The sequence below is a fragment of the Oncorhynchus mykiss genome, chromosome 27 (assembly GCF_013265735.2).
Source record: "Oncorhynchus mykiss isolate Arlee chromosome 27, USDA_OmykA_1.1, whole genome shotgun sequence".
Taxonomy (NCBI): domain Eukaryota; kingdom Metazoa; phylum Chordata; class Actinopteri; order Salmoniformes; family Salmonidae; genus Oncorhynchus; species Oncorhynchus mykiss.
Genome location: NC_048591.1, coordinates 17,373,020 through 17,400,195, shown reverse-complemented (window position 1 = coordinate 17,400,195; position 27,176 = coordinate 17,373,020). Strand labels below are relative to the sequence as shown.

The window sequence follows — 27,176 nt, the reverse complement described above, 5'->3', positions numbered from 1 at the left end:
GGTCAGTGGATACAGTGTAGAATGCTGTAGATGGTTGTTAGGTCAGTGGATACAGTGTAGAATGCTGTAGATGGTTGTTAGGTCAGTGGATACAGTGTAGAATGCTGTAAATGGTTGTTAGGTCAGTGGATACAGTGTAGAATGCTGTATATGGTTGTTAGGTCAGTGGATACAGTATAGAAAGCTGTAGATGGTTGTTAGGTCAGTGGATACAGTGTAGATGGTTGTTAGGTCAGTGGATACAGTGTAGAGTGCTGTAGATGGTTGTTAGGAGACCTGGTTTTAAGTAGACTAGATATGTTAGTGTTTAAAAAGGAGCTGGATGCAGATCAGGGTTGATTGAGAAGGGAGGCCATTTTGGATGTGTCTAAAGACACAGTAGGGCCTAGATTCAAATCGGACTGTGGAAGATCCGCGTTATAGAGTGATTTACATTTAAAGGTAATTTCCAATTAAACCAGCATATGCAACTTGTACTGTGAATGCGGTCTCCGCAAACACGGAAACATTGCCTTTTAAAAGGTGCATAGCCGAAAAGGGGCGATCAGATTGAATCTAGCCCTAGATCTACTAGATTTCCTCTGGTGAATCTTGGTCTGTTGGTAAACTTAAATCTACTAAACTCTCTCTAAGCTTATATTTTTGGTTGTGATTGGTTATGACAGTAAACTAAACTCCTAAGGCATTTAGAAATTATTCAAGAAATCAATTGTTAAATATCATACATCTTAAAGTCCAAATATTTATGTAGAAATCACAGATTGTCCCTTTATGCTCCCATCTCTCTCTCTCTCTTTTTCATTCCACGGCTCTCCTTCAATAACGAAAAACTACTGGGACCAAAGACTCCATTCAGTCTTTTCTGTCCCCTGTCTGTCTCTCCCTCCTTCCCTTCCTCTCTGTCTCTCATCCTCTCTTTCCCTTTTGTCTCTGGGATGCGGGGCTGTAGGTGAGGCTGCGGGTGAGGGTCCGTGTCCAGTCCGAAGCTGGGGAAGCTAAAGGTGGTGCGGCGGCAGCTGCTGCAGAGGTAAACTACTAGTGTCTATGTGTGTGCACGGTCACGTTCGTTACAGTGATGAGAATACATCTTTTTTAATGAAACGAAGAAACTTAAACAAACTTACAAAAACAACAAAACGAACGTGAAGCTATAATAATAGTGCTGACTGACACAGGCAACTAAACATAGACAATCACCCAAGGAATATGGCTGCCTAAATATGGTTCCCAATCAGAGACAACGATAAACAGCTGCCTCTAATTGAGAACCAATCTAGGCAACCATAGACATACAAAACAACTAGACTAGTAAACAACCCCATAAACATACAAAAACCCTAGAAAGGACAAAAACACAACAAACCACCCATTGGCACACCCTGACCTAACCAAAATAATAAAGAAAACAAAGATAACTAAGGTCAGGGCGTGACATGCACGTGTGTGTGTGTTGCTTGTGATGAAGATTCCATTCTAATTGATAGATGAAACAGTACTGTAGTATTAGCTGTCGTTAACAGGTAGAATAGTATTGTTATAGTATTATAGTGTGTTGTTCCCAGGTGATATTATATTAATATTGTATTATATTCTTGTGTATTGTATCATATCATAGTATTATTGTTTTTATCCAGGTATGAGCACCAGCCGTTTGTGTCGTGTCTGGCTGGTCTGTACGGCTGTCAATGGAGACGCTACCAGAGGGCCAAGTCTCAGCCTGGGGAGTGCTGCTGCAGCAGGGTAGCCTATACACAGGCACACACACACACACACACATACACACACAGAGAAGCACGCACACACACACACACAGACTCAGGCACGTGCACAGGTAGGGTTCAACCAAAATTAGGTTATTTCATAAGCTCTTGAATCTCACATAATACCCCCCTCCCTGCCTTCCCGCTCTTAGAGCGCACTTGTGTCTGACTTGCATGCAGTGACCACTGTCTGTGGGCCCCGCCCGGGGAGACTTGAATACTGTTAGAGACAAAGATTGGGGCAATTCGACTGCTTGTTAGTAAGAGGAAAATGTCAGCAGCAGAATAAACTCAAATCAAGTAAAAACATGTTTTTTTCGACTGCTTAGCTAACTAGCTAGCTAGAATATTTATATCATAATTCGCTCTGATCAGCTCAGAGCCACTCTTTTCCTGATGTCAATCGTCTCTCATGGTGTTTAGCCCAAGGACTCACTGCCTTGCTTGCAGTGTGTGATGAGTGAGTGTGTTGTTGTTGTAGAAAATAAATAGACTGTTCTGCAGCAAGGTGCTCACATTGACTAAAACTAGAATGTTATCTGAAACATTGACTAAAACTAGAATGTTATCTGAAACATTGACTAAAACTAGAATGTTATCTGAAACATTGACTAAAACTAGAATGTTATCTGAAACACTGACTAAAACTAGAATGTTATCTGAAACACTGACTAAAGCTAGAATGTTATCTGAAACACTGACTAAAACTAGAATGTTATCTGAAACACTGACTAAAGCTAGAATGTTATCTGAAACACTGACTAAAGCTAGAATGTTATCTGAAACACTGACTAAAGCTAGAATGTTATCTGAAACACTGACTAAAGCTAGAATGTTATCTGAAACACTGACTAAAGCTAGAATGTTATCTGAAACACTGACTAAAGCTAGAATGTTATCTGAAACACTGACTAAAGCTAGAATGTTATCTGAAACACTGACTAAAGCTAGAATGTTATCTGAAACACTGACTAAAACTAGAATGTTATCTGAAACACTGACTAAAGCTAGAATGTTATCTGAAACACTGACTAAAGCTAGAATGTTATCTTAAACACTGACTAAAACTAGAACGTTATCTGAAACACTGACTAAAGCTAGAATGTTATCTTAAACACTGACTAAAACTAGAATGTTATCTGAAACACTGACTAAAGCTAGAACGTTATCTGAAACACTGACTAAAGCTAGAACGTTATCTTAAACACTGACTAAAACTAGAACGTTATCTGAAACACTGACTAAAGCTAGAACGTTATCTGAAACACTGACTAAAGCTAGAATGTTATCTTAAACACTGACTAAAACTAGAATGTTATCTGAAACACTGACTAAAGCTAGAATGTTATCTTAAACACTGACTAAAACTAGAACGTTATCTGAAACACTAAAACTAGAACGTTATCTGAAACACTGACTAAAGCTAGAACGTTATCTGAAACACTGACTAAAGATAGAACGTTATCTGAAACACTGACTTAAGTTAGAACGTTATCTGAAACACTGACTAAAGCTAGAACGTTATCTGAAACACTGACTAAAACTAGAACGTTATCTGAAACACTGACTAAAGCTAGAACGTTATCTGAAACACTGACTAAAGCTAGAACGTTATCTGAAACACTGACTAAAGCTAGAACGTTATCTGAAACACTGACTAAAGCTAGAACGTTATCTGAAACACTGACTAAAACTAGAATGTTATCTGAAACACTGACTAAAACTAGAACGTTATCTGAAACACTGTCTAAAGTTAGAACGTTATCTGAAACACTGTCTAAAGCTAGAACGTTATCTGAAACAGTGTGTGGTGAGTTTGCTGATAGTGCAGAGTGGACTGGGCACGTGCTGAGTATTGATTCTCTCTCTGCTGACATACTGCAACTGCAGTGTATGTTGTTAATGTTACTGATCTAACCCTTTATAGGAACAATTACTCTCTCTCTTTCTTTGACTGCCTTTCTCTCTCTGACCCCCCCACTCTCCCTCTACCCCCCCTCGTGTCTCTCCCCTTCTCATCCCCTCTCCCTTCTCTCTCACCCCTCTCTGCTTCCTTCTCTCTCTCCTCCAGGTGGAGTGTGGGAGCGTGGTCCTTCTGGTCCTGACCTTCCTCCTCTCATCTCTGTTCCTCTACTTCTGGAGCCAGGCTCACAACGATTACAATGATTTTGATTGGTGGGTCACGCGCATGCACGAAACACAAACACATGTGTACGACACACACACCACCCACATGCACGCAAGCATGCACGCACGCACACACACACACCACACGCACATATATACACACACACACACCACACATGCACAGATTGTACTACAATGGGGAAAAAAGTATTTAGTCAGCCACCAATTGTGCAAGTTCTCCCACTTAAAAAGATGAGAGAGGCCTGTAATTTTCATCATAGGTACACTTCAACTATGACAGACAAAATGAGAAGAAAAAAAAATCCAGAAAATCACATTGTAGGATTTTTAATGAATTTATTTGCAAATGATGGTGGAAAATAAGTATTTGGTCAATAATAAAAGTTTATCTCAATACTTTGTTATATACCCTTTGTTGGCAATGACAGAGGTCAAACGTTTTCTGTAAGTCTTCACAAGGTTTTCACATACTGTTGCTGGTATTTTGGCCCATTCCTCCATGCAGATCTCCTCTAGAGCAGTGATGTTTTGGGGCTGTTGCTGGGCAGCACGGACTTTCAACTCCCTCCAAAGATTGTCTATTGGGTTGAGATCTGGAGACTGGCTAGGCCACTCCAGGACCTTGAAATGCTTCTTACGAAGCCACTCCTTCGTTGCCCGGGCGGTGTGTTTGGGATCATTGTCATGCTGAAAGACCCAGCCACGTTTCATCTTCAATGCCCTTGCTGATGGAAGGAGGTTTTCACTCAAAATCTCACGATACATGGACCCATTCATTCTTTCCTTTACACGGATCAGTCGTCCTGGTCCCTTTGCAGAAAAACAGCCCCAAAGCATGATGTTTCCACCCCCATGCTTTACAGTAGGTATGGTGTTCTTTGGATGCAACTCAGCAGTCTTTGTCCTCCTAACACGACGAGTTGAGTTTTTACCAAAAAGTTCTATTTTGGTTTCATCTGACCATATAACATTCTCCCAATCTTCTTCTGGATCATCCAAATGCTCTCTAGCAAACTTCAGACGGGCCTGGACATGTACTGGCTTAAGCAGAATTTGAGTCCCTGGCGGCGTAGTGTGTTACTGATGGTAGGCTTTGTTACTTTGGCCCCAGCTCTCTGCAGGTCATTCCCTAGGTTCCCCCATGTGGTTCTGGGATTTTTGCTCACCGTTCTTGTGATCATTTTGACCCCACGGGGTCAGAACTTGCGTGGAGCCCCAGATCGAGGGAGATTATCAGTGGTCTTGTATGTCTTCCATTTCCTAATAATTGCTCCCACAGTTGATTTCTTCAAACCAAGCTGCTTACCTATTGCAGATTCAGTCTTCCCAGCCTGGTGCAGGTCTACAATTTCGGTTCTGGTGTCCTTTGACAGCTCTTTGGTCTTGGCCATAGTGGAGTTTGGAGTGTGACTGTTTGAGGTTGTGGACAGGTGTCTTTTATACCGATAACAAGTTCAAACAGGTGCCATTAATACAGGTAACGAGTGGAGGACAGAGGAGCCTCTTAAAGAAGAAGTCACAGGTCTGTGAGAGCCAGAAATCTTGCTTGTTTGTAGGTGACCAAATACATATTTTCCACCATAATTTGCAAATAAATTCATTAAAAATCCTACAATGTGATTTTCTGGATTTTTTTTCTCATTTTGTCTGTCATAGTTTAAGTTTACCTATGATGAAAATTACAGGCCTCTCTCATCTTTTTAAGTGGGAGAACTTGCACAATTGGTGGCTGACTAAAAACTTTTTTGCCCCACTGTATATGTATGCATTGCAGGTTTAACTTTGAGACTCTGGGATTCTGGTTCCCCTGGTCTCTGGTGCTGCTGGTTATTGCTGCTGCTCTGTTCACCTACATCTCTCTGCTGCTGGTGAGAACTAGAACTACTACTATAAATACTACTATACTTATACTACTGATATTACTGTACTATTTCTACTGTTACTACTACTATGCAACTACTGCTGCCCGTTTCTCCTACATCTCTCTGCTGCTGGTGAGAACTAGTAATACTACTATACACAACTATACATACATACTACGTACTATACTTGTATTAATACTATTACTATAATATTATTACTACTATTCTATTGCTGCTGCTCTGCTGCTGGTGAGAACTATAGTACTATCACTATACAAATTCTATGCTACTGTTGCTGCTCTGTTCAGTACTACTACATTACTATACCACTGTACTACTGCTGCTCTCTTCAGTACTACTACATTACTATACCATTGTACTACTGCTGCTCTCTTCAGTACTACTACATTACTATACCACTGTACTACTGCTGCTCTCTTCAGTACTACTACATTACTATACCACTGTACTGCTGCTGCTTTCTTCAGTACTACTACATTACTATACCACTGTACTACTGCTGCTCTCTTCAGTACTACTACATTACTATACCACTGCACTACTGCTGCTCTCTTCAGCACTACTACATTACTATACCACTGCACTACTGCTGCTCTCTTCAGTACTACTACATTACTATACCACTGTACTGCTGCTGCTCTCTTCAGTACTACTACATTACTATACCACTGTACTGCTGCTGCTCTCTTCAGTACTACTACATTACTATACCACTGTACTACTGCTGCTCTCTTCAGTACTACTACATTACTATACCAATGTACTACTGCTGCTCTGTTCATTTACATCTCTATGTTGTTGTCTTGCAGGTACTGGCAGTTTGTTTACTGTCTGAGGGACAGAGGTTGTACCTTCACTGGAGTCACAAGGTATCTCCCATCCTCCATGGAGTACAGCACACAGTCAAATCAAATCACATTTTATTTGTCACATACACATGTTTAGCAGATGTTATTGCGGGTGTAGCGAAATGCTTGTGTTTCTAGCTAAGAACAGTGCAGTAATATCTAACAAGTAATGTCTAACAATACACACAATCTAAAGTAAAGGAATGGAATTAAGAATATATACATATTTGGATGAGCAATTTCAGAGCAGCATAGACTAAGATACAGTAGAATAGAATACAGTATATACTTATGAGATGAGTAATGCATAGACTAAGATACAGTAGAATATAATACATGATATACTTATGAGATGAGTAATGCAAAATATGTAAACATTATTTAAGTGACTAGTGTTCCAATTACTAAAGTGGCCAGTGATTTCAAGTATATGTATATAGGGCAGCAGCCTCTAATTGACACACACACACATCATCTGTGAAGAAGCACAAACTGATCTGGATGACACATATGTTGATTAGTCCTTTGATATTTTTCTATGTTAGATGGGGATTGTGGTGACCCTGGCATTCGCTGTCAGTGCCACGGCTGTTCTGTCTGAGGTGTGGAGTAAAGAGTGGAAGACCCTCCTCCTCTCCCTGCAGGTTGGCTAGTCTAGCCGTCACTCACACATACACAGACCAATAAAATCAAGCGACCCAAAGTGACAATGTGAAATGTGTATGTTCAGTTGTCTGCATTGTGATATGAACCTTTCGCTGTCTCCCCTTCTCTATTGGCTAGGTCACAGCCCCCTTTCTTCATGTAGGCGGGGTTTTATTTATGACTCTCCTGTCCTGGCCAATAGCGCTGCACTTTTTTCGCATGAACAAGAGAGGTAAGTGCTCCGATTGGCTGCTGTAAAACAAGTCCAGTTTCTGGTCGTGTTCCCCTGCTTAGTCGTTGCGGACAAATGCCAGATTTTTCAAAGCCTGGATAGGTATTTTACGTATCAGCTAACCACATCTATGTTATAGCAACCTGGTGTCCAACTGCACGGTCAAGGATGTGGCACACAACCATTGGTTGACGCATGCAACATCTGAGCAGAAGAACGCAACCCCTGTTGACAGAGACTTAGAGGAAACTTTTCAGAGTTGTAAACCTGACATAGACACTGCATTGTGTGTATTGTTGTGAATTGTTAAATATTACTGCACTGTTGGAGCTAGAAACACATGAATTTCACTACACCCGCAATAACATCTGCTAAACGTGTATGTGAAAATGAAAATTGATTTGATGACGCACACTCTGTGCTTCGCTTTCTCTCTCTCCTTTTCCCTCTATCTCTCGCTCTCTCTTGTTTCTCTGTCATCTCCATGGTCACTGTTCTGAGTTGTCGTGGTGACGTGAAGCTGTAGGTGGACTAGCTGACTCATGTCTGGCCTCTCTGTGGAGGATAATGACACACACACACTTAAGCTGTGTCAGGTGTACAGTAGTCTGATTTAAAGGGGCAATCTGCGGTTCACACAATAACAAACGACTCCCGTCACCTATTGTGGTAAACAGCTACGGGATGGGGCTGGAGAAATGTAACCACTCTTACCAGATTTATAGACCAAGTGTTTATACATTCATGAGGAATTCATAAATCATTCAATAAATCAATGGGTAAATACAAATGGATGTAGCAATCACAGATTGCCCCTTTAAGCTCTGATTTCATCATTAAGACTTGTATAACTAGAATTAGAACACTGGATCTCTGCTAGAGAGCCTGTTCCAGTATGAGGTTGTTGTGAAATATGGTCACGCTCTCTCTATGGCTCTCTCGCTCTCTATGGCTCTCTCTCACTCTCTCGCTCTCTATGGCTCTCTCGCTCTCTTGCTCTCTATGGCTCTCTTGCCCTCTTGCTCTCTATGGCTCTCTCACCCTCTTGCTCTCTATGGCTCTCTCGCCCTCTTGCTCTCTATGGCTCTCTCGCTCTCTCTCGCTCTTTCTCTCTCTCTAGTGCATCAGGTGTGTCTGTTGGGTGTGTACCTGGGTGTATTGTTCAGTCTGTACCTGGTTCCTCTGGCCATGTATTCTCCCTGCATCAGAGAAGCTGGAACCCTGGGACCCAAACCAACACTCCTCGGACACAGAGGAGCTCCCATGGTACATATCTATATATCAATGACATTATTATCAATATTATCACTATCTATATATAACATTATTATCAATAGTATCACTATCTATATATAACATTATTATCAATAGTATCACTATATATATATATATATATATACATATATATATATATATATATATATATATAACATTATCATCTATCAATAACTTCATTATCAATATTATCACTATCTATATATTACATTATTATCAATATTATCACTATCTATATATAACATTATTATCAATAGTATCACTATCTATATATAACATTATTATCAATAGTATCACTATATATATATTACATTATTATCAATATTATCACTATCTATATATAACATTATTATCAATAGTATCACTATCTATATATAACAGTATTATCAACATTATCATTATCAATAACTTCATTATCAATAGTATGACTATATATATGTAACATTATCATCTATCAATAACTTAATTATCAATATTGTCACCATATATATAACATTATAATCTATCAATAACTTCATTATCGATATTATCACTATATATATATATATATATATATATATATATATATATAGAACATTATTATCATCTATCAATAACTTCATGATCAATATTATCACTATATATATAACATTATTATCAACATTATCATTATCTATCAATAACCTCATGATCAATATTATCACTATCTATATATAACATTATTATCATCTATCAATAACTTCATGATCAATATTATCACTATATATATATATATATATATATATATATATATAACATTATTATCATCTATCAATAACTTCATGATCAATATTATAAATCTCGCACACCGCTCCAGCGCTCCATGTCCTTTTCTACCACTCTGCTAAAAACCGCTCCAGCGCTTCATGTCCTTTTCTACCACTCTGCTAAAAACCGCTCCAGCGCTTCATGTCCTTTTCTACCACTCTGCTAAAAACCGCTCCAGCGCTTCATGTCCTTTTCTACCACTCTGCTAAAAACCGCTCCAGCGCTTCATGTCCTTTTCTACCACTCTGCTAAAAACCGCTCCAGCGCTTCATGTCCTTTTCTACCACTCTGCTAAAAACCGCTCCAGCGCTTCATGTCCTTTTCTACCACTCTGCTAAAAACCGCTCCAGCGCTTCATGTCCTTTTCTACCACTCTGCTAAAAACCGCTCCAGAGCTTCATGTCCTTTTCTACCGCTCTGCTAAAAACCGCTCCAGCGCTCCATGTCCTTTTCTACCGCTCTGCTAAAAACCGCTCCAGCGCTCCATGTCCTTTTCTACCACTCTGCTAAAAACCGCTCCAGCCCTCCATGTCCTTTTCTACCACTCTGCTAAAAACCGCTCCAGCGCTTCATGTCCTTTTCTACCGCTCTGCTAAAAACCGCTCCAGCCCTCCATGTCCTTTTCTACCACTCTGCTAAAAACCGCTCCAGCGCTTCATGTCCTTTTCTACCGCTCTGCTAAAAACCGCTCCAGCCCTCCATGTCCTTTTCTACCACTCTGCTAAAAACCGCTCCAGCCCTCCATGTCCTTTTCTACCACTCTGCTAAAAACCGCTCCAGCGCTCCATGTCCTTTTCTACCGCTCTGCTAAAAACTGCTCCAGCCCTCCATGTCCTTTTCTATCACTCTGCTAAAAACCGCTCCAGCGCTTCATGTCCTTTTCTACCACTCTGCTAAAAACCGCTCCAGCCCTCCATGTCCTTTTCTACCGCTCTGCTAAAAACCGCTCCAGCGCTCCATGTCCTTTTCTACCACTCTGCTAAAAACCGCTCCAGCCCTCCATGTCCTTTTCTACCGCTCTGCTAAAAACCGCTCCAGCGCTCCATGTCCTTTTCTACCGCTCTGCTAAAAACCGCTCCAGCCCTCCATGTCCTTTTCTACCGCTCTGCTAAAAACCGCTCCAGCCCTCCATGTCCTTTTCTACCGCTCTGCTAAAAACCGCTCCAGCCCTCCATGTCCTTTTCTACTGCTCTGCTAAAAACCGCTCCAGCCCTCCATGTCCTTTTCTACCGCTCTGCTAAAAACCGCTCCAGCCCTCCATGTCCTTTTCTACCGCTCTGCTAAAAACCGCTCCAGCGCTCCATGTCCTTTTCTACCGCTCTGCTAAAAACCGCTCCAGCCCTCCATGTCCTTTTCTACCGCTCTGCTAAAAACCGCTCCAGCCCTCCATGTCCTTTTCTACCACTCTGCTAAAAACCGCTCCAGCGCTCCATGTCCTTTTCTACCACTCTGCTAAAAACCGCTCCAGCGCTCCATGTCCTTTTCTACCACTCTGCTAAAAACCGCTCCAGCCCTCCATGTCCTTTTCTACCACTCTGCTAAAAACCGCTCCAGCCCTCCATGTCCTTTTCTACCACTCTGCTAAAAACCGCTCCAGCCCTCCATGTCCTTTTCTACCACTCTGCTAAAAACCGCTCCAGCCCTCCATGTCCTTTTCTACCACTCTGCTAAAAACCGCTCCAGCCCTCCATGTCCTTTTCTACCACTCTGCTAAAAACCGCTCCAGCCCTCCATGTCCTTTTCTACCACTCTGCTAAAAACCGCTCCGCACTCACATGAAAAAAAACTGGCATACCAAATTCGCTCTATTCATTAAAATCACAATTGAATCAACACCCATATATTTTTATGACTAATTGAATCAACACCCACATATTTTTATGACTAATTGAATCAACACCCATATATTTTTATGACTAATTGAATCAACACCCATATATTTTTATGACTAATTGAATCAACACCCATATATTTTTATGACTAATTGAATCAACACCCATATATTTTTATGACTAATTGAATCAACACCCATATATTTTTATGACTAATTGAATCAACACCCATATATTTTTATGACTAATTGAATCAACACCCATATATTTTTATGACTAATTGAATCAACACCCATATATTTTTATGACTAATTGAATCAACACCCATATATTTTTATGACTAATTGAATCAACACCCATATATTTTTATGACTAATTGAATCAACACCCATATATTTTTTATGACTAATTGAATCAACACCCATATATTTTTATGACTACTTGGACCTAACGATTGTTTTTTACGTGTTGAAACCAAACCACATGGATTTGAATGAAAAGTATTTGAATTTACATGAAAAGGTAAATGAAAGAAGCGAACATCGTTTCAAATAGGCTACATGTCATATTCATGTTTTATTTTACCTTTATTTAACTAGTCAGTTAAGAACAAATTCTTATTTACAATGACGGCCTAGGAACAGTCGGTTAACTGCCTGTTCAGGGGCAGAACGACAGATTTGTACCTTGTCAGCTCGGGGATTCGAACTTGCAACCTTTCAGTTGTTAAACAGCATATAAACACTCTAAATAGGTCAGGAGCCAGACATTATTTAGGCTATATGAATACAATTATTTCAAGGCTATTCTACAAAGAAATACATTACATCATTACATTACAACAACATTTTGTTTTATTAAATCATTATAGTCTATAAATTGTGCAAATAGGCTGTAACTTAGAATTAAATAGAATTTAAATGAAAAATGACTTATTAGTGCCTTTGAATTGATTTTTAGAAACATGAGTTTGGCCAGAGTCCGTGTCTTAAGGCTCGTGTGACGGTGCCTGGAGAGCCGGCCAGCAGCGGAGAATATCCTCTCCACACTTGCAGAGCCACTGGGGATGTTTAACACCCTTTTGGCTGCTCTTGACAGGCTGGGCAGAGATGCAGAGTTGTTGTTTTTATGTTCCTATAGGTAGGATTTTAGGCAAAATAACCAAATCCGTATGGAAAGCTCCTTGACAGTGGCAATATGCCAGGCCTATAGAGTCAAAATCAATTATGGCCTATAGAGTCTAAATCAATTATGGCCTATTGAGTCAAAATCAATTATGGCCTATAGAGTCAAAACCAATTATGGCCTATAGAGTCAAAACCAATTATGGCCTATAGAGTCAAAATCAATTATGGCCTATTGAGTCAAAATCAATTATGGCCTATAGAGTCTAAATCAATTATGGCCTATTGAGTCAAAATCAATTATGGCCTATAGAGTCAAAATCAATTATGGCCTATTGAGTCAAAATCAATTATGGCCTATAGAGTCAAAATCAATTATGGCCTATTGAGTCAAAATCAATTATGGCCTATTGAGTCAAAATCAATTATGGCCTATAGAGTCAAAATAAATGATGGCCTATAGAGTCAAAATCAATTATGGCCTATTGAGTCAAAATCAATTATGGCCTATTGAGTCAAAATAAATTATGGCCTATAGAGTCAAAATCAATTATGGCCTATAGAGTCAAAATCAATTATGGCCTATAGAGTCAAAATCAATTATGGCCTATTGAGTCAAAATCAATTATGGCCTATTGAGTCTAAATCAATTATGGCCTATTGAGTCAAAATCAATTATGGCCTATTGAGTCAAAATCAATTATGGCCTATTGAGTCAAAATCAATTATGGCCTATAGAGTCAAAATCAATGATGGCCTATTGAGTCAAAATCAATTATGGCCTATTGAGTCAAAATCAATTATGGCCTATTGAGTCAAAATCAATTATGGCCTATAGAGTCAAAATCAATTATGGCCTATAGAGTCAAAATCAATTATGGCCTATTGTGTAGATAATAAAACGGAAATGAACGCAACATTTAAGAGATCTGATGTTTAGTTCATAAATACTTTGCTACAATGACACACTTAGTTATCTATCCACCTCGTTCTTTTCCTTTAGCATGTGCACGTAGTATGTACACCATCATGCTTCAGGATACCTTTCTTTTCAGATTCCACAATGATTATTTATTTATGGACACTACATCACCTCACTCCCTCTCTTGTTCTTGGTCCTCATCTTTGTCACATTGATTTAGTCACATTGATTTAGCACCTGTGTGTTTTATCAGTTTCTTCATGAAAATATTTAGCGAACTCCATGACAGTAGCTAAAGCAAGGGGATATAGCAGCACACAAGTAGACTACAAATGCATGCTGGGCCGGGCATCCTCTGAGCTGGTGAGGTGAGTGCTACTGGAGACAAAATTGGAGCTGGCGAGAAGGCTGACACTCCAGCCTTTAGGAATCTCCCACCACTCCAGCCTTTAGGAATCTCACACCACTCCAGCCTTTAGGAATCTCCCACCAGGCTCCAGCCTTTAGGAATCTCCCACCAGGCTCCAGCCTTTAGGAATCTCCCACCAGGCTCCAGCCTTTAGGAATCTCCCACCAGGCTCCAGCCTTTAGGAATCTCCCACCAGGCTCCAGCCTTTAGGAATCTCGCACCACTCCAGCCTTTAGGAATCTCCCACCAGGCTCCAGCCTTTAGGAATCTCCCACCAGGCTCCAGCCTTTAGGAATCTCCCACCAGGCTCCAGCCTTTAGGAATCTCCCACCAGGCTCCAGCCTTTAGGAATCTCCCACCAGGCTCCAGCCTTTAGGAATCTCCCACCAGGCTCCAGCCTTTAGGAATCTCCCACCAGGCTCCAGCCTTTAGGAATCTCCCACCAGGCTCCAGCCTTTAGGAATCTCCCACCAGGCTCCAGCCTTTAGGAATCTCCCACCAGGCTCCAGTCAAATTGGGAACACTCCGCTCACATACCTTGGTGTGTTCGTGCTTGTCTGTCCTCTAACAGCTTGCTCCAGAGAACACTCTAATGTCCTTTGAGAGTGCAGTGGAGGCTGGAGTGGACGGGCTGGAGACTGACATCACTATAAGGTACACACCCCTCTCTCTCTTGTTTTGTCTGTCTTGTTTGTCTGTCCCCTTCTGATCCCTGTAATAGCCCCGTGTCCTGGCTAGCTTTGACCCCTGTCCTGCCTTGTCCTGTCCTGGCAGCCTTGTACTAATCCTAGAGATCAGACATTAGCGTTAGCGTCCCTCCACTCCTCACAGTTAATGTGATTACAGCCTAACTAATCCAGTTAGAGGTTAGTACTCCTGTCCAGGCCTGCTAGCCTGGCGCTGGCTGTGTTCTCTATGTGGCCTTTAGCATTAGCATGTAGGACGCAGACCTGGACTCAAATACTATTTCAAATCATTTTAGGTACTTTAGCTGGGCTTGAGAAGCTGGGAGGGTGTAATGGAGTTAGCCTGGTGTAGTGGAGTTAGCCTGGTGTAGTGGAGTTAGCCTGGTGTAATGGAGTTAGCCTGGTGTAATGGAACCGCCCATCAGGCACTCCAGGAAGGCTAAAGCAAACGCTCAAAGTATTTGAAAGATTTAAAATAGTACATGAAATTTGAACCGGGCCTGTTAGCAGGACCTTAGCTAGCAGACCTAGTGAATCTTCACCTGAGACCTGCCACACGTCTGTCTTGACCATGTGAATGGCAGCACCTAATCTCTCCCCTCCCCCTTCTCTCTCTCCTAGTGCTGATGGCATTCCGTTTGTGATGCATGACCTCACCCTGCAGAGGACCACTAACGTAGAGGAGGTGTTTCCTAACAGAACACACACACCTGCTGCCCTGTTCACCTGGTCTGATGTACAGCTGCTCAACGCTGGGGCCTGGTTCCTCTCTGTAAGGACACTCACACTTTTGAATGGACACACAAACACACACACACACACACACACACACACACACACACACAGTAGCTGACTTAGTTAGTAGCTGTATTACAGACCGCTTTTAACCATCTCTCTCTCTCTCCGCCCCCCCCCCCCCCCCCCCCTCTCCCTCCCAGTGGGATCCTTTTGGCACAGTGTCCTCTCTGTCTCCAGAGCAGCGAGCGCTAGCTGCCAATCAGACTGTTCCCTCCCTGGCTGAAGTTCTGGACGTAGCTAATCGGACGGGCAGGACACTGTTGTTTGACCTGAGACAGCCTCCTCCTGGACACCCTTATAGAGACAACTACCTCAACATCACCCTCAACCTCATACACACACACATCAACTCCAGCCAAGTATGTGTGTGGCTGGGGGGGGAACCATGTTACAGGACCATGTTAGAAAGGCCTGCCGCCATGCTCTTATAAGGGACAGACTTTTTTAAGAGTGTGTGTGTGTGCGTGTGCGTGTGTGTGTGTATGTGTGTGTAGGTGCTGTGGCTGCCATCAGATCAGAGAGGGGAGATACAGCAGGTAGATCCAGAGCTGCAACAGACAGCCGGACAGACTGCCTCTATTCAGGAACTACAGGACAACCACATCACTTCCCTCAACCTGCATTACAGCACCATGTCTCTACAACACATCAGGTACACACCCACCCACACACACAAGATGTACTATAAAACGTCTCACTCCTCACCCACCATGAATGTGTGTGTTTCAGTAAGTACAGGTCGGTGAACATCAGTGTGAACCTGTATGTAGTGAACCAGCCGTGGCTCTACTCTCTGGCCTGGTGCAGTGGAGCATCCTCTGTTACCACCAACAACATGCTGCTGAGAGATATACACACACCTCTGCTCCTTGTGGTGAGACTCACACACACACACACTGCTGTTCCTTGTGATGAGACACACACACACACACACTGCTGCTCCTTGTGGTGAGATTCACACACACCTCTGCTCCTTGTGGTGAGACACACACACGCACTGTTGCTCCTTGTGGTGAGACACACACACACACCTCTGCTCATTGTGGTGAGACACACACACACCTCTGCTCCTTGTGGTGAGACACACACACACACCATTTTCTTTGTTCCAGCCATTATTATGAGCCGTCCTCCCCTCAGCAGCCTCCTGTGACACACACACACACTGCTAATCAACATGGGAGGCACACACACACCTCACACACATGTTCTCGTTATGGTGAGACGCACACACAAACACACACTAATGTCTTCACATGTGTTTCCCAACCCCTACAGACTCCAGAGCAGTACAGTGTGATGTGGGTTCTGACTGACCTGGTCTCTGCTGCTCTTATCGTCTGCATCTTCATATTCCACTGGTGAGTTCACACGTTTCTACATACATGTCAAAGGTGTGTGAGTGAGATGATTTCAGTGGAAAATATAATGGGTTAGTTAGGTAAAGGTGTGTCTGTAAGGTGTGTCTGTATGTGTGTGTGTAAAGTGTGCTATTTCTCCCTGTCCTACAGGTGGCGTGAGCGAGGCTTACAATTCTGGTCAGGCAGTCGGCAGACACACAAGACCGGGCCTTATAGCAAGTTCCGGACCGGTAAGGACAACAACAATATCATACTAAATAATGTACATCACTATAGCCCTCTCCCATTGGACTAGTCTCCTACTTGTGGAAACACAGGGGCATATACTAAAAAGCACACCAACATTTTAATCTCTTGCATATCTGTACAGTTTATGAGCTGGATTAGCTGTTTGTTTCTGACATTCAATTCAAATTCTAAAATAATCTCTGCTCAATGCCAGTGGTGTTCTAAGCCTCTAGTTTGTTGGACACATAACATTAAAAAGCCTGTTTCATCAGAGGCAGTATGTTGGTGCATTTTTAAGGCAGTGTACAGCCGTGCTCCTCCAGGATGATTTGATATTTTACTTGGAATGCCGGCGTAAATGATAATGTGTTCTGTCTGTGCCTTAGATCCAGTGGAGTCAGGGAGGGGTCGATGGAATCCCTTCCACTCAGAGTCTCCCACTAGAACCCTCATCTCCCTCCCTCTGGACCTTAACCCATGAACCACTCAACTCGCGAACCCTGCATGAACCAATGAACCTCCCATGAACCCTCTGGTTCTCAACCCTTGAAACCTGCATGAACCACTGAACCTCCCATGAACCATTCCCAAACCCCAAACCATTGGACCTCAACCCACACATGAACCCTGCACCAACCGCTGACCTGAACCTCAACTACCCCACCCCTGACCTCTAACCCATATCCTTTGCCCGGCAGAGCTCAGCGACGTCTGGTCCATCTCCAGTGGGAATGTCCGAACGGAACTACGGACCCCCAGTACCCTCCACACCATCACAGAGGAGTAACACACAGACACTCACACAGAGGCATATAAGTACACACACACACACACACACACACACACAGACACTCACCCAGTCACACACACACAAAGTGTGAACGCACAAGAATAAGCAAAGGAAAACAGGGAGGAAAACAAGAGGAGGAACTGAATGTGTAAAAAGAGGAAGAGGGTGATTGATGTAATGTGAAAGATGAGTCAGTATTTTGATCATCCTGACTAAGACTATTGTTCCTGTGTCCTCACCTGGCCAGCTCATTCACACTCATTCTGGTGACCACTGGAACTACACAACTGAACTGCTCAAGTATGAAGTATACACTGAACAAAAATATAAACACAACATGTAAAGTGTTGGTCCCATGTTTCATGAGCTGAAATAAGAAATCCCAGACATTTTCCATACACACAAAAAGCTTATTTCTCTCAAATTTTGTGCACAAATTTGTTTACATCCCTGTTAGTGAGCATTTCTCCTTTGCCAAAATAATCCATCCACCTGACAGGTGTGACATGTCAAGAAGCTGATTAAACTGCATGATCATTACACAGGTGCACCTTGTCCTGGGGACAATAAAGGCCCACTTCAAAATGTGCACTTTTGTCACACAACACAATGCCACAGATGACTCAAGTTTTGAGGGAGCGTGTAATTGGCATGCTGACTGCAGGAATGTCCACCAGAGAATTGTTAATTTCTCTACCATAAGCTGCATGGTAGAGAATTTGGCAGTACATCCAACCAGCCTCAGAACCACAGACCACGTGTAACCACTCCATCCCAGGACCTCCACATCCGGCTTCTTCACCTGAAGGATCGTCTGGGGGGGGGGGCACGGCTCCCCAGTGGGTGGGCCTATGCTTCACCCCTACCCAGTCATGTGAAATACATAGATTAGTGCCTAATGAATTTATTTCAATTGACTGAATTCTTTCTATGAACTGTAACTCAGTAAAATCTTTGAAATGGTTGCATGTTGTGTTTAGATTTTTGTTCAGTATATATTTTTTGTTCTCATTACTGTACAGACATCAGCTGCATTAGAGGAATTGATGAATAGTGTCTTGTATTTTGTGTGTGAGTGAGTGGATGCAGGTGAACACTGACTGTACTGTGGTTTTAATGATCATCAGTTGCTATTTAGATTTGAATGTATGACCAAGCAGTAGCCTCGTGTTTTAGCATGGCAGTGAAATACAGCGTCTGCTTCTGCAAACATACATCTATCTATCATGAGATCTACTTTATTTTGAGGTTGTAGAAGCTATGTGAGTATGACTTTCAGGTGTTGTGTGGAAAGTTGCTGGTTTCAGGTGTTAGTCTGAGCGTTGGTTGGTTGGTAATGGCTCTGTGGACAGTGTTGAGCGGGAGACAGTAGATCTAAGTGCCATAGGAGACACACTGTCCACAAGCCACTGGCCAGCCATACAGAGGATAGAAGAGAGGTTTTAGGGGGCTTCTACAGAACTTTTGTAATTATCTGAAGCCTTCTAGAACTCTAACAATACATTCTAGAACACTCCAAGACAAAAAAAATACATGTTGACAATCTGTATGTTCACAGTAAACCAACTAACAACAGAGCAGTTGATATTCTGATGACCAGAGAGTAAAATAATTATCTTCTGCCATTGGTAGAATTGCACCTTGCTTGCATTAGAGACCGCTAGGCTATACAAATACCATGCTATCATGAATCAAAACCTATATTTGGTCCCAACAATGATTCAAAGGTATCAAACACTCTGAATGTAATTGTTGTTAAATAGCAAAAGGCTACATAGTATTTCTGGTCGTTTTCTGTTTAACAGGATGACCATTTTGTTTGAATGTATGAGCCTTCTCAATGTTTACTGTACCTATTTTCTGACTGTAAATGGTAATACCTGATATTAAACATCTTTAAAGGGTTGAGTTGGTTGTTTATTCATTGATTAACCCATTTGATTCCATGTCCACAGTAAAACGCTACTTCTGTTACTCCAGTTGAAAAAAAATACATCGACCCACTGTCCTCGTCCAATCATCTTTATTGTTTTTACAAAAACAGACACCTCGGCTGGGATTCAATCTGAGTGCTCTAATCAACATTGCGGTTTTTAAAGGCAATGCTACCTCATTTACGGAGATCGTATTTTAAGGTAACTACTGCAGATGTCTGCTCAATTGGAAATTCCCTTTAAATGTCAAGCACGGTTTCTGATTTGATCCTGGCCCTCATTGGGGGGTGCAGAGGAGAGGCGGGGCAAGGAAAACTACTAACGCCATCTCTGTCGGTAGCTCCACAGTCATCATGTCTTCTGTCCAAACAGTAGAGCAACACAGCTGCTGTAGTAATATTACCCAGACAGACCGGGGACACTTTGCATCCTAAATGGCACCCTATTCCCTAAATAGTACATTTATTTTGCTCATAGCCTTATTTATTTATTTTTTACCAGGGACCATAGGGCTCTAGTTAAAAGTAGTGCACTATATAGGGAATAGGGTGCCTTTTGTTGTAAACTACATGTAGAGCTTTATAGTGGAAATTCACCCAGAACTCTGTGTTGCTAGTGTAAACTGTATCCCCTCAGGACTATAGATTCACTCCTCATACAAACCATAGTTTCACTAAATGGACAGATACTTTACACAATGTAAATATGAAATAAGTACCAAAAATCTTAAACAAAAACCAACAAATTCAACAGCAGACAGTCAGGTTAGTTAGGGCTGGAGGGAAGTTCTGCTCCTCTGTGCAGAACAAGAGAAACAGACAGTAATATCAGCATCCTGCCTGGACACCGCACAACTAACACATACAGTGCTTTGCAAAAGTATTCACCCCCTTGGCGCAGTTTTTCCTATTTTGTTGCATTACAACCTGTAATTTAAATGGATTTTTATTTGGATTTCATGTAATAGACAAACACAAAATAGTCCATATTGGTGAAGTGAAATAAAAAAAATAACTTCTTTAAAAAAATACGGAAAAGTGGTGTGTGCATATGTATTCACCCCCTTTGCTATGAAGCCCCTAAATAAGATCTGGTGCAACCAATTACCTTCAGAAGTCACATAATTAGTTAGATAACGTTCACCTGTATGCAATCTAAGTTTAACATGATCTCCGTATATATACACCTGTTCTGAAAGGCCCCAGAGTCTGCAACACCACTAAGCAAGGGGCACCACCAAGCAAGCGGCACTATGAAGAGCAAGGAGCTCTCCAAACAGGTCAGGGACAAAGTTGTGGAGAAGTACAGATCAGGGTTGGGTTATAAAAAAATATCAGAAACTTTGAACATCCCACGGAGCACCATTAAATCCATTATTAAAATTGAAAGAATATGGGACCACAACAGAGAGGGCCAACCCACCAAAACGCACAGAGCAGTCAAGGATGGCATTAATCTGAGAGGCAACAAAGAGACCAAAGATAACCCTGAAGGAGCTGCAAAGTTCCACAGCGGAGATTGGAGTATCTGTCCATAGGACCACTTTAAGCCGTACACTCCACAAAGCTGGCCTTTGTTATGGAAGAGTGGCCCGAAAAAAAATAAGCAAACGTGGGAGACTCCCTAAATATATGGAAGAAGGTCAGATGGTCAGATGAGACAAAAATGTAGCTTTTTGACCATCAAGGAAAATGCTATGTCAGGTGCAAACCCAACATCTCTCATCATCCCAAGAACACCATCCCCACAGTAAAGTATGGTGGTGGCAGCATCATGCTGTGGGGATCTTTTTCATCAGCAGTGACTGGAAAACTGGTCAGAATTGAAGGAATGATGGATGGTGCTAAATACAGGGACATTCTTGAGGGAAACCTGTTTCAGTCTTCCAGCGATTTGAGACTGGGATGGAGGTTCACCGTCCAGCAGGACAATGACCCTAACCATTCTGCCAAAGCAACACTTGAGTGGTTTAAGGGGAAACATTTAAATGTCTTAGAATGGCCTAGTCAAGCCCAGACCTCAATCCAATTGAGTATCTGTGGTATGACTTTAAGATTGCTGTACACCAGCGGAACCCATCCAACTTGAAGGAGCTGGAGCAGTTTTGTCTTGAAGAATGGGCAAAAATCCCAGTGGCTAGATTTGGCAAGCTTATAGAGACATACCCCAAGAGACTTGGAGCTGTAATTGCTGCAAAAGGTGACTCTACAAAGTATTGAATATGGGGGAGGTGAATAGTTATGCACGCTCAAGTTTTCTGTTTTTTTGTCTTGTTTCTTGGCTGTTTCTCAAAAAACTATTTTGCATCTTCAAAGTGGTAAGCATGTTGTATAAATCAAATGATGCAAACACCCCAAAAAATCTATCTTAATTCCAGGTTGTAAGGCAACAAAATATGAAAAATGCCAAGGGGGTGAATACTTTCGCAAGCCACTGTAGTTTGCGTCCCAAATGACTCCCTATATAGTGCGCTACTTTTGACCTGGGCACTATAAAGGGTATCATTTTGACGTAGGGTATAGAACTCTTCATACAGAACTCATAATCATCCATGGATCAGGTGTTTTCCAGCTGATTCAGGTCTAGACCTGGTTCAACTAAGGATTGTAGGGAACTTTGCAACCCTAGTTCTAGTGAGTATGACAAAGGCCATTGTTGAGTTAAACACGTCTCATAGAGCTACAGCACATAGATCTGCAAAAAAACTACAGATAATGATCCTTTCTGGTCAAACACTAATGCTCTATGTTAAAACTCCAGGGCAGCCAGTCCACCCGAGGCTTACAGCAGACAGACCTCTGAACTAAAGCCTAATTATACCATAAGCAAGTAGGCAACACAATAACATCTTGCATTGTGTTGAGTCACCACTCCCGAGGCTGCCCGTTTGCATTTTTCTGCTGCTCAAGTACGCAGAACTGCCACTTTGCAAAGCTTGAGTTGCATACTTGCGTAGCCTCTGTATAAATTAGCTTTAACTCTGATGATAAGAGACACAAAACAAACACAAGAATAATATAAAAAACCACAGACTGCCCAGAACTGCAGCGGTCTGTCACATAGACTACCATGCTGCTTCAGAAACAGAGGCAACTGGCTTAAAAGACACATTCATTTAAAAAAACAACAGTTAAGGCTTAAAAAAAACTAACAATATACCTATGTATTGACAGTTCAGTGAAAATCTATTCAGCTACAATAAGAGCATGCAAACCTCTTTTCTTCCAGGTCTGTGTATTAAAGCTTTTTATGGTTATTTTACTCAGTAAGTTAACTTAATTATTCTTTTCAGTAACTACTTAATTGTCTAGCTAAAGTACCCAATCACATGGCTCTCCATTCAGTCTGTCCATCCAATGATTGGTTATTAACAAGCGTCTCCTTGTTAACAGACTGCCAACTCTTCAGTTTGAACGAAATGTTCCAAAAACACTAATTTAACTGTGTGTGTGTGTGTGTGTGTCTCTCTCTCTCTGGGAAGATAAAGGGGCGGGGCTTAGAGGTAGTCATCCTCACTGGAAGGCTCGTCATCAGGATCGTTGCTAGGGTTGTTGCTATAGACGTTGCTAAGGTCGTTGCTATGGGCATAGCTGGAGGCAGTGCTAGAGGATGGGCTGCGGCTCATTCTCCAAACCTGGTTAGAGAAGCTCCGCCCCCAGCTGCAGGGCTGGCCAACAGGTCGCAGTATTCTAATAAGCTCTGCAGCTTCCTGCCAATAGGAAGTTCACTTGCTGTGTCCCCGCCCAGTTCTCTGTTTACTCATGGTGGTCAACATCTGACTGATGTAGGAAGTGAGGAGGTCATCCATCTTATAGCCCTGAAAAAACACACACACACACACACACACACATCTGAGTGTTTTCATCAAGTACGTGTGAGTGCGTGTGTATGTGTACATGTGCGTACGTGAGGGCATGTGTGTTTTTTACGTGTGTGTGTGTGTGTGTGTGTGTGTGTGTGATTATGTCTCACCAGTGAGGTCTCACACAGCAGCTTGCTGCCCCTGACCAGGTTGCCGATGGTGATGTGGAAGTAGGTGTTACCGCTGCTCCAGTTGGAGATCTTAGTGAATGGGTGGGTGGTCAGGATGTCCTGTTGTAGACATACACACACGCATCAGTGAAATACCAGGTTACACATGTTCACACACAAACACCTAGAGAAAGAGATGAGAGGTCATGTAACGCACACACAGGACATTTCCCCTTGGGAATTAACAAAGGACCTAACTACACACACATACACACCTTGGTCTTTGGGTCTATAAGGCTGACTCCATGCTTGTTGATAGCAATCAGGAGGATCTCTGGGAAGTTGGGCTCTGTGGTTTGCTGAACAGAGAGAATATCACACTGACTGAGAGGAGGTACACAGTATTGGATAGACCAACAGACAGACAGACAGACAGACCGACAGTCAGACATCCCAGACAGACAGACAGACCAGGCAGACAGACAGCATCGTTACCCCCAAGGTAAGATTGAGAATGACATCACTGAGCGGCATGGTTACCTTGACTTCGAAGAAGGCGGATCCGAACGTGGCCCATTTGAAGATGATCTTCAGGAAGTGGAGTTTGGCCTCTTCCCTGGACTTACCAGCCTGCTTATTGAAATAAGCTACTACAGACTACAAACACACACAGATATGGACGCATGTATGCAAAGTCACAAACACACACACAGCCACACACCAAAAAACAGAGACAAAAAAACAAGAAAACAGCTGATTAGGTCACAGATAAAGATACTCTGAACGCAGTAGTCAATCATGATGAAGACTGCCATTAAGAATAGAGCCAGGGCAGCAAATTAGAGCCCAGGACAGTTGGGAGAAGTCTCGTCTCACCCGTTTCCAGTCATCTGGGGAGAGCTGGCGAATCAGGTCCTGCGGCACCAGCTCCCGGAGGATCTTGGGTATTGAGGGGAAGTGTGACTTGTCGTCTTCGTACTTCACCCTGTAGATCAACGCTCCCAGCTGGAACACCTCGTCACGACTACACTTATGGTAACCACGGAGATACTTAGGCAGTTCCTAGCAACCAAAGGGCAAAAATGACCAGTTACAATCTCACTCCTACTTACTTTTAGCGGATCCTAAAATCAGAACAGATCATGGCAAAAAGTGTTTTAGCTAATCAGCTCCGTGGTCTTGGAATTCTCTCCAGACCAGCTTGAAACCCCAGAATCTTGTTTCCCTGGAGGAGTTTAAAACGTTTGTTGACTCACATGTTACTGAGGAATGTGATTGTCATTAGGACTTGATGCGGTGGTACGTACAGTGCCTTGCGAAAGTATTCGGCCCCCTTGAACTTTGCGACCCTTTGCCACATTTCAGGCTTCAAACATAAAGATATAAAACTGTATTTTTTGTGAAGAATCAACAACAAGTGGGACACAATCATGAAGTGGAACGACATTTATTGGATATTTCAAACTTTTTTAACAAATCAAAAACTGAAAAATTGGGCGTGCAAAATTATTCAGCCCCCTTAAGTTAATACTTTGTAGCGCCACCTTTTGCTGCGATTACAGCTGTAAGTCGCTTGGGGTATGTCTCTATCAGTTTTGCACATCGAGAGACTGACATTTTTTCCCATTCCTCCTTGCAAAACAGCTCGAGCTCAGTGAGGTTGGATGGAGAGCATTTGTGAACAACAGTTTTCAGTTCTTTCCACAGATTCTCAATTGGATTCAGGTCTGGACTTTGACTTGGCCATTCTAACACCTGGATATGTTTATTTTTGAACCATTCCATTGTAGATTTTGCTTTATGTTTTGGATCATTGTCTTGTTGGAAGACAAATCTCCGTCCCAGTCTCAGGTCTTTTGCAGACTCCATCAGGTTTTCTTCCAGAATGGTCCTGTATTTGGCTCAATCCATCTTCCCATCAATTTTAACCATCTTCCCTGTCCCTGCTGAAGAAAAGCAGGCCCAAACCATGATGCTGCCACCACCATGTTTGACAGTGGGGATGGTGTGTTCAGCTGTGTTGCTTTTACGCCAAACATAACGTTTTGCATTGTTGCCAAAAAGTTCAATTTTGGTTTCATCTGACCAGAGCACCTTCTTCCACATGTTTGGTGTGTCTCCCAGGTGGCTTGTGGCAAACTTTAAACGACACTTTTTATGGATATCTTTAAGAAATGGCTTTCTTCTTGCCACTCTTCCATAAAGGCCAGATTTGTGCAATATACGACTGATTGTTGTCCTATGGACAGAGTCTCCCACCTCAGCTGTAGATCTCTGCAGTTCATCCAGAGTGATCATGGGCCTCTTGGCTGCATCTCTGATCAGTCTTCTCCTTGTATGAGCTGAAAGTTTAGAGGGACGGCCAGGTCTTGGTAGATTTGCAGTGGTCTGATACTCCTTCCATTTCAATATCATCGCTTGCACAGTGCTCCTTGGGATGTTTAAAGCTTGGGAAATCTTTTTGTATCCAAATCCGGCTTTAAACTTCTTCACAACAGTATCTCAGACCTGCCTGGTGTGTTCCTTGTTCTTCATGATGCTCTCTGCGCTTTTAACGGACCTCTGAGACTATCACAGTGCAGGTGCATTTATACGGAGACTTGATTACACACAGGTGGATTGTATTTATCATCATTAGTCATTTAGGTCAACATTGGATCATTCAGAGATCCTCACTGAACTTCTGGAGAGAGTTTGCTGCACTGAAAGTAAAGGGGCTGAATAATTTTGCACACCCAATTTTTCAGTTTTTGATTTGTTAAAAAAGTTTGAAATATCCAATAAATGTCGTTCCACTTCATGATTGTGTCCCACTTGTTGTTGATTCTTCACAAAAAAATACAGTTTTATATCTTTATGTCTGAAGCCTGAAATGTGGCAAAAGGTCGCAAAGTTCAAGGGGGCCGAATACTTTCGCAAGCCACTGTATAATATATATATATTTTTTTATCTATGACGATTTTATGTTTCTGTAATTGAAATGTATGCGTCTACATCAACATTTCATACTTTTTTTATGGCGTGTCTATGTCTGTAAGTTTTTACAGTATGTCTGATATTTGTCTCAAACATTGTTCCCCCATGCTGCTGTTTTGGTTGGACCAGGTCTCTCTTGAAACATTGATTTGTACCTCAATGAGACTAACCTGGATAAATAAAAGGTAAAAACTAAATATTCCTGGAGATCACATTCATGGTAAACGCTGTAGGGGTCGGCTCAAGCCATAACAACAAACAACGCACCTTTGATTGAATCCCAGCCTTAGTATGTGAACATTGTCAGGGTTTGAACCTGGGAAGTTTACTTAGGACAAGTGGAACCAGTTCCGTTACACCCCACCCCCCCACCCCTCCTACCTGGTAGTAGTGGAAGATGGAGTCAGCGAAGGAGTCTTTACCAGGAACAGTGTTGGTCCACAGCTTCTTCATGAAGAACACCTGGTAGGTCAGAGACGGTACGATACCTACACACACACGTTAAAGTCCTTAAAGGGATAGTTCACGTTAAAGGGATAGTTCATGTTAAACAGATAGTACATATTA

At 42.2% G+C, this 27,176-nt stretch overlaps 2 protein-coding genes across 2 annotated transcripts in view; one reads left to right on the top strand and one right to left on the bottom strand.

Annotated features, from left to right (window-relative positions):
- The first annotated feature begins 220 nt into the window (after positions 1-220).
- Positions 221-18,158, top strand: LOC110507660 (glycerophosphodiester phosphodiesterase domain-containing protein 5-like). Its single transcript, XM_036964636.1, has 17 exons — positions 221-231; positions 980-1,027; positions 1,635-1,740; positions 3,832-3,935; positions 5,683-5,776; positions 6,601-6,660; positions 7,185-7,283; positions 7,423-7,516; positions 8,637-8,782; positions 14,436-14,518; positions 15,172-15,322; positions 15,489-15,707; positions 15,843-16,000; positions 16,078-16,222; positions 16,627-16,709; positions 16,860-16,939; positions 17,324-18,158. The coding sequence occupies exons 1-17, from the start codon at positions 221-223 to the stop codon at positions 17,416-17,418; spliced, it is 1,776 nt and encodes a 591-aa protein (XP_036820531.1). The 3' UTR covers positions 17,419-18,158.
- A 3,704-nt stretch (positions 18,159-21,862) lies between these two features.
- The window catches only part of LOC110507111 (unconventional myosin-VIIa), a 56,591-nt gene continuing 51,277 nt past the window's right edge, over positions 21,863-27,176 (bottom strand). The window contains exons 44-49 of the mRNA XM_036965589.1: positions 26,991-27,097; positions 24,510-24,695; positions 24,174-24,290; positions 23,909-23,992; positions 23,634-23,753; positions 21,863-23,478 (exon numbers count right to left, since the gene is read on the bottom strand). Of these exons, the coding sequence (XP_036821484.1) occupies positions 23,386-23,478; positions 23,634-23,753; positions 23,909-23,992; positions 24,174-24,290; positions 24,510-24,695; positions 26,991-27,097 (707 nt within the window). The 3' untranslated portion in view covers positions 21,863-23,385. The remainder of the gene's footprint in view (positions 23,479-23,633; positions 23,754-23,908; positions 23,993-24,173; positions 24,291-24,509; positions 24,696-26,990; positions 27,098-27,176) is intronic.